Source organism: Spea bombifrons, chromosome 2 (genome assembly GCF_027358695.1).
Source record: "Spea bombifrons isolate aSpeBom1 chromosome 2, aSpeBom1.2.pri, whole genome shotgun sequence".
Lineage (NCBI taxonomy): Eukaryota > Metazoa > Chordata > Amphibia > Anura > Pelobatidae > Spea > Spea bombifrons.
Genome location: NC_071088.1, coordinates 28276474 through 28288966, shown reverse-complemented (window position 1 = coordinate 28288966; position 12493 = coordinate 28276474). Strand labels below are relative to the sequence as shown.

General features: G+C 38.5%; 1 protein-coding gene across 1 annotated transcript in view; it reads right to left on the bottom strand.

The window, feature by feature from the left end:
• The window catches only part of SH3KBP1 (SH3 domain containing kinase binding protein 1), a 115910-nt gene that overhangs the window by 84978 nt on the left and 18439 nt on the right, over positions 1 to 12493 (bottom strand). The window contains exon 2 of the mRNA XM_053457308.1: positions 6765 to 6922. Coding sequence (XP_053313283.1) covers positions 6765 to 6922 — 158 coding nt within the window. The remainder of the gene's footprint in view (positions 1 to 6764; positions 6923 to 12493) is intronic.

Sequence of the window (12493 nt, the reverse complement as noted above, 5' to 3'; positions counted from 1 at the left end):
CATTCAAGCACAGAATTAATGGGGTGCAGGCTTTAAATAGACTCTTAACACTAGCTACTAGAGGTCACCTCCCACTGAGCAAGATAGCTAGCTGTCCACCAATGAGGATGCACCCTCAGGCACCAGGACATGCCCCCCGCCATCTGCAACTCAATCACGTGCAACATACTCGAAGCCAGGGATGTGGCCTGTTCTGTAACCGGGCCACTGGACATGGGGTGTGTGGCACTGGAGACCGGGGATGCGGCCTACTCTTGAATCCTGCCCTCTGAACCCTCTGAGGTTGCAGGTGGCTACCTGCCCATTTCCCAGTTAAACAACAACTAGCCAATAATAAGATTAGTGCTCAGTTCTTTGTCAGTAGAGACGACAACCTTAAACTGAATACACTTTGCATTCACATGATGTATTTTCAATGTCACAAGGAGAATGAGGATATAAAACAGACGTTCCTAGCCAAACTACTGTTTTTTTTCCCCGCAGTCCTCATCCAATATTTTTAAGTGGTTTCATGGCATCATGGCCAAATATCAGTTGACTTGTCCAAGAATACAAAGCCATATCATGTACTGTGTACCTGAAAGGATATTAAAATGCTGATTGCCATTTAGTTTATTTTTTTACTTGATTTAACTCATAATATGAAAATAGAGTCTATACTTTTTCAGGCTTTAAATCCTCTGTCCTATATTTCAAGCCAGATTTCCCATCTGTTTTTTTATTAATATAATGCTAAACTTAAAAAATGACATTTCTTTAAAAATAGCAAAAAAAATATTTATAAAATATACAACTATCTGCCTGCTGGCAGTGATATCTATATTAGTGTACGAAGTGTTTTGCTGCAGGAACCCTAGAAAGGAGTCCCTTGTACCAACTTCTCGGGAATGTGATGACGGGATTAGCACAGGTCTCTGTTTGTGAGGCCGCGGGCAGAAAAAAATGCTGTGTATCTTAATACGCCTTGTTTTCAGGGAATACCACTGGCTACGTGAGAAAAAAACACTTTGAGTTTCAGTAAGCTGAAGTACAGTCTTGGAGGACTAGGGAATTAGTAGGGAGTGCAGCAATAAGCAGATAACACATACTAAAACAGAACAAGCCGTGAGTTCAGACTGACCTGGTAATAGCTGCTAAAACCTTCAGGCCGCTTCAGCTCAGCAGGAACTCTTAACCCATTCATAAACCTTACAAATGTAAGTGTGTTTCTTCTATGCGGCAGGAATAAACCCCCTGATTTCATTACCCACTGTTCACTCTCCCCTCACGCTACATGGTTCTTATCTACTGCCATCCATCTACTTTATGTTACAGCTCATCCAAGCTATCCTACTCATTCTCCTTACTGGCCTTCTCTGGGTGACCTGAACAATGGTGTTCATTGGGCAGAGAATGGAATAACATCCCAACCATTGTAACATGAGTGGAATGTGCTGTGAAGAACGTGCAACACTGCTTGAGTAATGAGTATATTGGGGAATTCCAGTTTGACTCAGAGTCTCCGAGTGAAGCCCTGCTTCCCTGGTCTCCATGTCAGTTTTGTTCTTTTCTGATGGAGCTATGCCCACTCCCTGTCCATGTTCAGCCTGTCCTGTCCACTTTTCCCTGCATTTAAAGGCTGTCTGGGGCTAGCGATACCCCTACATTCAGCTAGTCTTACCTCTACAAAAAGCCACTTCCCCAGAATAGACAGCCAGGTATCCTACCCTGGGAAGTTCCCGTTTATGGTAATACCAGTAGAACCATGCATGACATCACACACTAAGTGTCCTGTCACTGGGACACCAAAGGTAAAAACAATAAGCATCTTTGACAATATTGCCATCTGAAATGTTAAAGCAACATCGTATAACACACACAATCATACTTTTCTAAACAAACATGTGAAATATATTGCATCTAACGTATCACTTAATAATCGAGCTACCTTAATGAGATAACTATGTACATACAATTAATGACTCTAGTAGATGATGCTATTTCGTTATTATGCTACCAGCATCTGCAGCAGAACTTCAACTAAAAATAGAAATAATCCTCAGGAGGATTAGAAGCTAAGAAGCTGTGCAATGGCTGACCATGGTACAATGATCACATGTTATGTGTAAAGTCACACAAGAAGAATTCTTCAATTTAGTCAATATATTTAAGTACTGTTACCTAAATCAGATTTATTCGGTGACTTGTTGGTATTTTAATTACTGATCCTAGCAATTTAGGCTGTATCCCATTAGCTAATGTTGATACATATGGTGATTTTTGTCAGTGATTTCCTCATTGGGGCTATCGATAACCTTAGTGGCCCAAAGTAGTCCACTGAACTGCTTCTCATAGTCCTTGGGAAGCTATGAGTACTTTTTGCATGAGTACCTATTGTTTGTTCTACTAAGTTTTATTAGTTCATTGATTAGTCCCAATGGTATGAATGATGCAGAGGTGGCACTCACTAATGGGATCTGGTACCACTGTGTCTTGTGTAATCTAAGATTAATTTAAAAAAGAAACTTGAATATTAATGGCACTGGATTGTAAACAGAAAAAAACAGAAAAAACTAAGAGAATTTCCTTCTTGCTAATTATCAAAACGGGTAAAAGTCTCTGTATAGTGTGTGCCTCCAAAGAACTTCCAAGTATGCTGTAATTCAACGCATATCTGTAACTAGAATGTAAAACCATGAATTTATTTATTTTTTCTTTCAAAAAATGATGAGTTTACATCATATTCCAGAGAATGATCTAGGGCCATCAGTCTAATTAAACAAAATTCCTCCACATCCTGTCTGGTTAACTTTGTGTGAAGCTACCTAACTTCCTATAACAAATAACTTGCATGAAATAAGTGAAATTAAGCAAAGGGGAACATAAATGCGTTGTGTAATTTGTAATTATGGTGCTGTGCAATGCCTGTATGCCTGTAAAAAAAACACCAAAACATTAACGTAGTGGTGCCACTCAGCTATCATGTGCATTAAATCAAACCTCTATATAGTGCCTGTTTTTGCAGAACAGTCCCAAGCACTATGCATTGCCCCACTGTCTTGTTTTTGCAAGCAATGGGGAGTATGGACTGGTCTAGGGAGTTGACAAATCAATGGAGCTGCTACTGTGTCTCCTTATGTTGCAAGGTGACTTTTCGGGTAGGTGGAACCAGGGGGGAAATTGTGAAATTCCGGGAAAGACAGAAGCATGCTCCAGTCATAGGCATAAAGAGGTAAATCTTGGGTAAATCCAGATTTACTTCTTTATTCCCCTAACCTAGTATTAACCTAGTATTATCATCTAGCTGCCCCTTGCCCCTTGGGGGTAAAATGCCTGTTCCACTGCACTGTTGTCAATACCCATCATGTTGTGTAATGTCAATAGACACAAGGCGGGGAGACTAGGTAACAGCTCAATTCAATCAATACAATGCATGTTTCTGACGTAGACTGGTGAAGGCCACAAGTTCAATTCCACTCACTGGATGTGTGAGCTATAAAAAGGTGGGTATATGTGTGCCATTTCCTGTGTGGTGAGTTTCTTGCATGAAGTATGAAAATGTACCACTATGTACAAATTGTAAGCCCATATGGTGCAACTGGGTTAATGGCATGAGCACTTAGGGAGTTTGGAAAAGGCTGGTTAAGGAGGAAGTAAGGGGGCAGGGAGTGTTGGGAAGCCAAAACAGGGTGGTATGAATTGAATGGTAAAGTGGGGCCTCTGTCCTAGGTAGAGCTTGGGCAGATCTGTGGGTAGTGACCAGGAAGGCTAGTGGGATCTGTGTCAGTGGCTGGGTGGGTGAGTCTGGGTGTGCTAGTGTACGTGTGAGTGCCCCTCCTGAGATCAGGCCCTGGATCTGCCCCTGTGTATGTAAAGGTACATATCTGTAATATTTAGCATATTTCTTAACAATTTATAGTAGATATTTTCTAAAAGCAGTTAATTTATATTATGTTTTAACATAATTACATAAAATGTGTCCCAAACACCTTTATGCTATTGCTACATTAGCATTGTGCCATTGGGTGATATCTAACAAGGTTGATTATGTATAAAACATAAATCGTAGTCATCAAAAGACTTGCATTATGCGTCTTTAAGTGACGGTATTTTATCTATGTGTCATCTTACCTAAAAAAAAATCTTGATGAATGTTATCATCACACCTTTGTACATGCGAAGGATGAACTCTCATTATTCTAAGCAAACTAAACGTTTCCTATACGGTATGTGAGCACATTCAAATTGAATGCATGCAATGTGTAATGAATAGAAGAATGTGTCAACATTTTCTTAGCCATAAATGTTGTCAAGGCGCGGTGTCACACCAGGTCTGTACTGGGTTTTGATCTTTCTCACATCACTGTGAAATTTACTATATATGGCTGTTGTGTGTGGGTAACATCAAGCAAGAAGGAAGTCGAGTGCCGCTAGCTTCCTGCAGTAAGACACAGACACAAGTTCATTTGCCTATTCTGTGCTGTGTAAACTTGGCAGCTGAAGTTTCCTGAAGTCAAGAAATATTTAGTTTGTAGCTTCTCTTGATCTTTTCGAGTAATATATGAGGCTCGTATTAAATTTTATGTAAGCCAGAAAAGTATAGCAACGTAACATAATGGACAGTAATTTTTCTTGCTTAATCTGCTTCATTTTGAGACAGGTATTCTTCTAAGATGTTCACGCTTGAAAAGATATATAAGGACAACAATGTGTTTGAATACTTGTATATGTATGTGTACAAATAGCCCGTAAGTGTATGGATGGAGTAGCAAAGACTAGCTAAAGCTAAAATATGAAAAGATTGTATGTATGTGTATATATACACTCACTTTATTAAATACACCTTGCTAGTACCGGGTTGGACCCCTTTTGCCTTCAGAACTGCCTTCATTCTTCCTGGCATACTTTCTACACGGAGCTGGAAACATTCCTCAGAGATTTTGGTCCATATGGACATGATGGCATCACATCCATGATGCGAATCTCCTGTTCCACCTCACCCCAAAGGTGCTCTATTGGATTGAGATCTGGTGACTGTGGAGGTCATTGGCGTAAAGTGAACTTATTCATGTACAGTGAACTTAGTCAAGAAATCAGTTTGAGATGATGTGAGCTTTGTGACATGGTGCTTTATCCTGCTGAAAGCAGCCATGAGAAGATGGGTAGACTGTCATAAAGGGATGGATATGGTCAGTAAAAATACTCAGACCAGCCCGTCTGGCACCAACAACCATGCCACGTTCAAAGTCACTTAAATCCCCTTTGTTCCCCATTTTGATGCTCGGTTTGAACTTCAGCAAGTTGTCTTGACTACGTCTACATGCATAAATGTATTGAGTTGCTGCCATGTATTTGGCTAATTAGCTATTTGAGTTAACAAGCTATTGAACAGGTTTACCTAATAAAGTGGCCAGTGAGTATATATATATATATATATATATATATATATATATATACATATATATATAATTCAAGAAGAAGTGAAAAAAAGGTTGTGTTTATTAGTTTAAAGTGTCATTTTAGAGAGGTTTATTCACTATGGGAAGAGTTGCTTTTTAGGTTCTTAAACTATGAAGAGCCAAACCAAGTGAGCTGCTTATGGAAGAGTTTGGCTGGCCCCATAAAATGTATAGATTCCCAGACTCTCCTCAACTACTGAATTATGCATTATACAGGGCCAGCTTAGCCCTTATAGTTGGAGAAATGTATTAGTGTTGACCTATCATAACGAATAGTGAAAGGAGGGAGTTGAAACCAAAACTCTTCTGTCACCTCTCCCCTCAGTTAAAAACACCCTTATATTATATTATATTATAGAATACTGAAGGCCCCTCTATGACAAAGCAAAATAATTTGCACCCAAATAAACTTCCCTGCCTGTCTAAATGAATGTCTATGTGAATGGCATAACTGGATTCATTGACAAGCCGGAAATGCATAGGGAGCACACAAAAATGAATGAACTGTCAGGGGGCAGCTACTAGATGAAGGCCATTTAAATCTGCGCACAATGCATGGAATGTGCACACACTGATTTAACCATCCATACAACCCCTTGCTATCTTCAATCCTTTTTTTATGGACAGGCGCTCCACAAAACAGCAGTCAAACATATAGGCTGCAGATTTGGTAACAGATTCACATGATTACACATCACATTTAGAATTTTGCGGTCAACTCAAGTAGTCATTTGAGAAAGCAAATTACATACCTCCCAACTGCCTTGATTTTCATGCACTGTCCATCTGTCCAATGTAGCTACCACACTGCCCTATTTTGTGAGCAGTGGGAAGCATGGGCCCTTTGGGGAGACCCTCTGATCTCCTTTGATTGGCCTAGGGAGCAGTAAAACCAATGGGGGGTCTATGCTGTAGCGGCACAGACTTCCATTGCTACTCCCATGTGGCCACCTCACCACTGGCTCAGTAAACACTGTAGGTGGGTCTCTTCAGACCCTGTGAGCGTACCCATTGATTTCAGTGACAAGAATCATCAAGCCATGTAGGCATTGGGTAGTTTCTACCTCAGGATAACGACATGTTTATCCCATGCATGCTAAATTCCCTCACTGTATTTGCGTCTACCACTTTTGTTGGGAAACTGTTCAATTTATCTACTACCCTCTCAGTGAAACAAAACTTCCATAAATTACATCTAAGTATCTGACCTTCTAGTTTTATATTTTGACCTCTTTTAACATTTCTCCTCCTTCTAAGAGCAAACACTGGATTTGACTGCTGTAATACATGCATTTAATTATGTTAGAGTGAACTCTTTGTACTCACTCTGACAAAGTTGTCTGGGAAGAGTCCTCTTCTTCCTTTCAGCTCCCCTTCCCACCAGCCGCCATCCTCCTTCTTAATCTTGGTGATGATGTCACCAGCTGTTATGGTCAACTCGTCGTCATGTTGAGCCTTGTAGTCAAACTCAACTATCGCATCCACTGTATGAACATAGATACAAAGAGACAATCACTTACAATGAGCAAAGGCAATTTAGAAATTTCAGTGGTACTACAATACCATGAGAACAGACAGAATTTTGTGGCAGTACCCCTTGACCCAGCATGCCTGCTCATATTGCCCTCAAACCTTATTTTATATCATGGTCTTCTCTTATGTCTTTAATATCTTTAATAATGTAGTTTTCTTAATACATGTGGAAACTTTATACGCTCTATTTCAATTGCATATTGGAGGTTAAATTGCATCTTTCGTACTAACTTGAATAGTAAGCTGGCCCAGACTGTGGAGTGGGTGACCGATAGTGCTACGTATGCTTTAGCAGCAGATCAGCTAGATACACGCAAGAGGTTAGAAGATAAAGTGCGGCCACTAATATCCAGCCAGTGGCTGCATGTACATCATTTGGTGTCCACTGGTCCTAAGGTGTCAAAGCCACTTTGTCTGGGCCACCCAGTACGGCCCTGCTAGTAAATTGCTACGATAGTAAACCATATTCAATTGTTTTGTTGCCTAAAATCCCTAAATATAAAAAAGTATGAGTTATAACAAGATTCCTAGATCCAGTTATATCATACAGGTTGAGTTATCCCTTATCCCGAATGATCCCAATTTTTTTCCGATAAAGGATATTCATGACAGAAAGGAGGCGTCTGATCTCTCCTGTAGTCAGTAGATCTTTTCCCTGCGACCTTTTCATTTTCTCCTTACTGTCCGTTCCGTTGTTCATGCTTACGAACCGTTGTTTGAACTTCCTCAGAGCACTTTTGCACCCTTTCCCGATCTGAATGTGCTCTGGGAAAGCCTGAACAACGGACAGGATCTACTCTGGGCCCGCGAGGAGACGCCTGAACAACGGAGCGGACGCAGGTGAGAAGACAGATCTGTTACCCAAAATTATCCCTAATCCTAAATACTTCTGACCCAAGCATTTCGTATAAGGGATACTCAACCTGTACCACTAGTTTAATATAAATACTAAAGTCTACATAACTTTGTCTGTGTTATTTCAAATGGCTGTCTCTAAAAATATTTACATTCCATTTATTTGTTAATAACAGGTGTTAAAAACAGCCAACATGATGTTTCGCAACTGTGCAGCCAGACGTCAGACCTCGAAACGTAACTCTTGTTGATTCTGAAAGCTTAAAGGCCCACCCATTTAAACATGTCCATTTTATACAGAAATAAGGAAATTGTACATTATATGGATTTCTGGTAACGGTGCGGTTTCGTTTTCGGTTACTGTAAAGAACAAACACGGGACTAATGGAATATACCTGAAAAACATGGCTGTGAATTATATTCTGTGAGAATATTACCCAATGTAAACAATCATCTCATTAAAATGTACTTTAATATTGACCTAGCGTACACACCATACGTGGACAGACATATGATAAATGTAAATATGTTTCATTTTAGTACTGAAAGGACACGTAAATTAATCTGCATCTTACTATCATTATGAATTGGCAGATGTAGATATGGTGATAAATTCACATGTAGGGACAGAAGAAATCAAAGCAATGCAAAATACAGCCATTTACACAATTTACGCAACCTTATCTTTATACGAATGATGCAAAAAATAGTTAATATTGGTGTAACTTGCTTTCTGGAGTCTATCTCTCTTGGTTTAGGAGTCTGCACATATGAGTCTAGCACTAGAAATTGTTCCAAAGTGTACAGTTCCTCTAGAGAAAACATCTTAAAGCTAGGTCCTTGAACAACCTAAGGGTTATTTGTTACTTATATCAGATTAAAACAGAACGGTTATGTTTGCAGGTGGACATTTGTCTCCCTGTCTACTACACAAAATCCTCCTTATCCTCCTTATCATACTGCTTGCGATAAGGAATACAGTGCCTCGGTCTTAATCACCTAGCCGGACACTCTGACTGATGGAAGTCTATGGAGGAACGGACTCCATTAGCATTGTCATGAAGAAACAGCTCTTTGTGGTGTTTGAGCGGGAAAGTAATCTCCAATATCACATGACTGACAGTAATGGCAACCTCTTGGTCCGCAGATAAAGAAAATATATTGGAATTACAGGAGATAAAATATGTTTTATCTCAATACTAAGCAACATTACTCTTTTTTTTCCATGAGGCTGCCCCTTCTCCTTTAAGCATATAGTTATGCAGCTTTAGTTTTATCTATATAACAGTAACCTGTTTATGTAAGTAAGGTATTTAGAAGAAGAATAATGTATTTTCTAAATAATTAGTTATGCTGTTTATATGCACATATTTTACTATTTTTGGGATGTAAAATACTGTGATAAACTCAGAACCTCCACTAGTTCCAAGCTCCTAGATCTTTGGAGCAAAAAGGTTAAAGGGATTTGGGTCTCAAAGAGGGACACTCTATTAAGTGGAAAGGCATCATCCACCCGTTGTATCATATCATGCATTTGTGGGTGGCAAGATCTCACAAAAGGTTGGACGATATAAAAGGCACTGAAGAGCACGGATCCAGGTGTCCTATATATATGTATCAGATGATATTCAATGGTGGCAGGTTGCACTTCTACATAGACTTAATGTATAAAATCCATAAACAAAAATAATATCAATTGCTATAAATAAAGACAATAGAAATGACTAGTGAAGTCTTTTATGTGCCCCCTTAGTTTATTTTCTCCATTATTATTCAGAAATGGAAATCTAAGAATCAGTGCTTACTTCGATCTTATTAAACCAAAAAAGTCACACATTATAATTGAACCCTGAGGTACTAATATATTAACATCAAAGAGTGCTCTGTTTGTGAATTCATCTATCCCAGCATAAAAGACCCTTCTTATGCCACACTCCCTTATTTTGAACAATATCTTCTTGGCACAGTATTAAATTCTTCACGCTACTGGAGTGCTGTAATTTATGTACGTTTATTGGCTAACTAGCATAAAATAGATTGCAAGCTTTCAAGACCATCCAGGTCTCTTCTTCACACGTAGTATCAGTTAGCAAATAAAGATAACATCTTTACCAAATTTGGTTTTCCTCGTTATATTAGCCAAATTTGTTAGCCACACAGAACCACTCTCTACCGAACTCTTGTATTAATAGAAGGTTAGATAGCTGAATGGTCAAAAGCCAATAGGTATTCCTGCATAACACCCTATGCTGTCCTTTGCAAACGCTATTGTGATTACAATATTTAATGATTACTGTGTTTTGCATTTGTTAACATATATTACATTTTAAATAATTATTTATCATCAAGATGTAAACATATACTTCCAAAATAAAGGTCTACAATACAGTCGAACTGTGAATGCATAAGGCTTTAGGACTTTGTTAAAATGTTTATATATATACCGTATATATATATATATATATATATATATATATATATATATATATATATATATATATATATTTGACTTAATTAAAGTGTTAATCTTGGATAAGGCCATTTTTGGAAAGAAGAAGTGATCTTGTTTTATTCTGGAGTAGTAATATTCAGTAATATTCAGTAATACATCTTCCTATATCCCATTCTTTATCATTTACACATCAGTTTTCATAGAGGAGAATGTTTGATTGTTTTAGCTGAAGCTTTCACAGTCTCAAAACATCTGATCCATTTTAAACAGTGAATCTAAGCAGCTGCTCCAAGGAGTTATCTGCATGTCTGGCAATGTACCCAGATCCAATAATAAGCTCCAGACAGTAAGCATTCTCCACTGTTATGGCAGCCAATTCCAACATGTCTGGTAGACTACTGAAAACTCGGCATCTCTCCGCTAAATAAACACACTCAGCATTCTGCTTGTATTTTACAGAATTGAACTCTCTTTATGGAAAGGGCAATTGCCTATTACAGGGTAGCAATATTAGCATCCAGAAATGGCTATTGGGTGTAATCCCATGTGCGGATGTGTTAATGAGCTCAAAGAGTGTGGCTTTTTGTTGCATAGAAGTACGTCTACAACCTTTCTAAATGAGAGGACTCTTCAAGAGACTCTTGAAATATTAACTCTTTGAGAGCATATGAGAAAGATTCAATTGAAGACTTCACATGAGTGATGACCGAGTGGTTCCAGTTCCCATAGAATTCGTAACATGTGAAAGCTGAAAGGGGAACTGTCACATACCAGATGAATCATTTTTCCAATTTATTATTATTATTATTATTATTATTATTATTATCTTTTATGTATTTACCGCCAACAATTTACTCAGTGCTTCTTACAATACATTTATTCAGGGTAAATCACAAACTTAGAATTGACAGACTAAGACAAACCGATACATTTGTACTAAAGTATTATATATAAATTGTTTCTCTAACGTTTCCAATGCTGTTGTATGTGAGAAATGTCTTCTTGCTGCCAGAGTTTAAACCCTTATAAACACAGACTTCGTGTCACTGGATAAACAAAAGGCAGGCGAGATTAGTCCACTCGAAATTTGGCACGCTTACTCAATTTTCTGAGATACATCACTACCATTTAAATGATTGGGCCATGGAAAACAAGGACATTTGTAGCTGTGCTAACATAATTGCAAAAGGGTTTTCTAAAGATCTATTAGCCTTTTAAGGTTCACTTAGCCAACGCAACGTGCCATTGGAACACAGGAGTGATGAGGGTGATAAAGGGCCTCTGTATGCTTATTAAGATTTTCCATTAAAAATCAGCCATTTCCAGCTACAATAGTCATTGGCAACATTAACAACGTCTACACTGTATTACTGATCCATTTCATGTTATTTTAATGGACACTTGCTTCTCTGTCAAGAACAGGGACCCTTCTAAGAGACCCCAAACTTTTGAACGGTAGTGTAATTGGAAATATATCAACCAATTTTCCCCCCCACAATTTTGGAGTATGTTAATAGACAGACCTAGGGACACAAGATGGTAAGTCAACAGCCAGTAGTCTTTTTAGCCCTTCCTTAAAGTCCGGTAAACGTTAAAAAGACATTGGAGTTATTTTTTTCAATCTGCAGACAGTCATGTGACTGATATCAATTTTTACCTAGATCGGTAGAGGGGATCTTAACCAGCCCCCCTCTACTGTTTCTGAGCCAAGGTGAAGGTGAAGTAATGGAAGATCACTCTATCAGCTCTTGGTCTCACTTGATTGGCCGAGACACACGCTGACATCACCAGCGCACACTTGAAATTGATTTGTCCCATTCATAATTCTGCTGGGACACAAAATCAGGCACTGAGAGGTTGTTCGTTTTTAAAAGTTTCTGTGTTGCTTTTACGTAATTAAACCTTTAGCGTAAAGGATAAAAAGACAGATCTGCTACAGTTTTTTTGCTTAGTGCAATTATTATTTTGTCTTAATGAAACAGCACCAAAGGTTAAACCACAACATGGTTGAAAGCGTGTTAAAATTCTGCTCCTCTGTGGGGCTCATTTGGGCAAAAACTATTAAAATGTTCGTTCAAAGTAAGGAAGCAAAACTGAAATCCTTCCGGAATCGCTGAATCAGGATTATTTTCAAACTTTTTTTTAACAATTTCAAGTAAAACTACATCTTTAGCAAGGTGATTAAACGTTGTTAGTGGTCTTTGGAATTTCACCA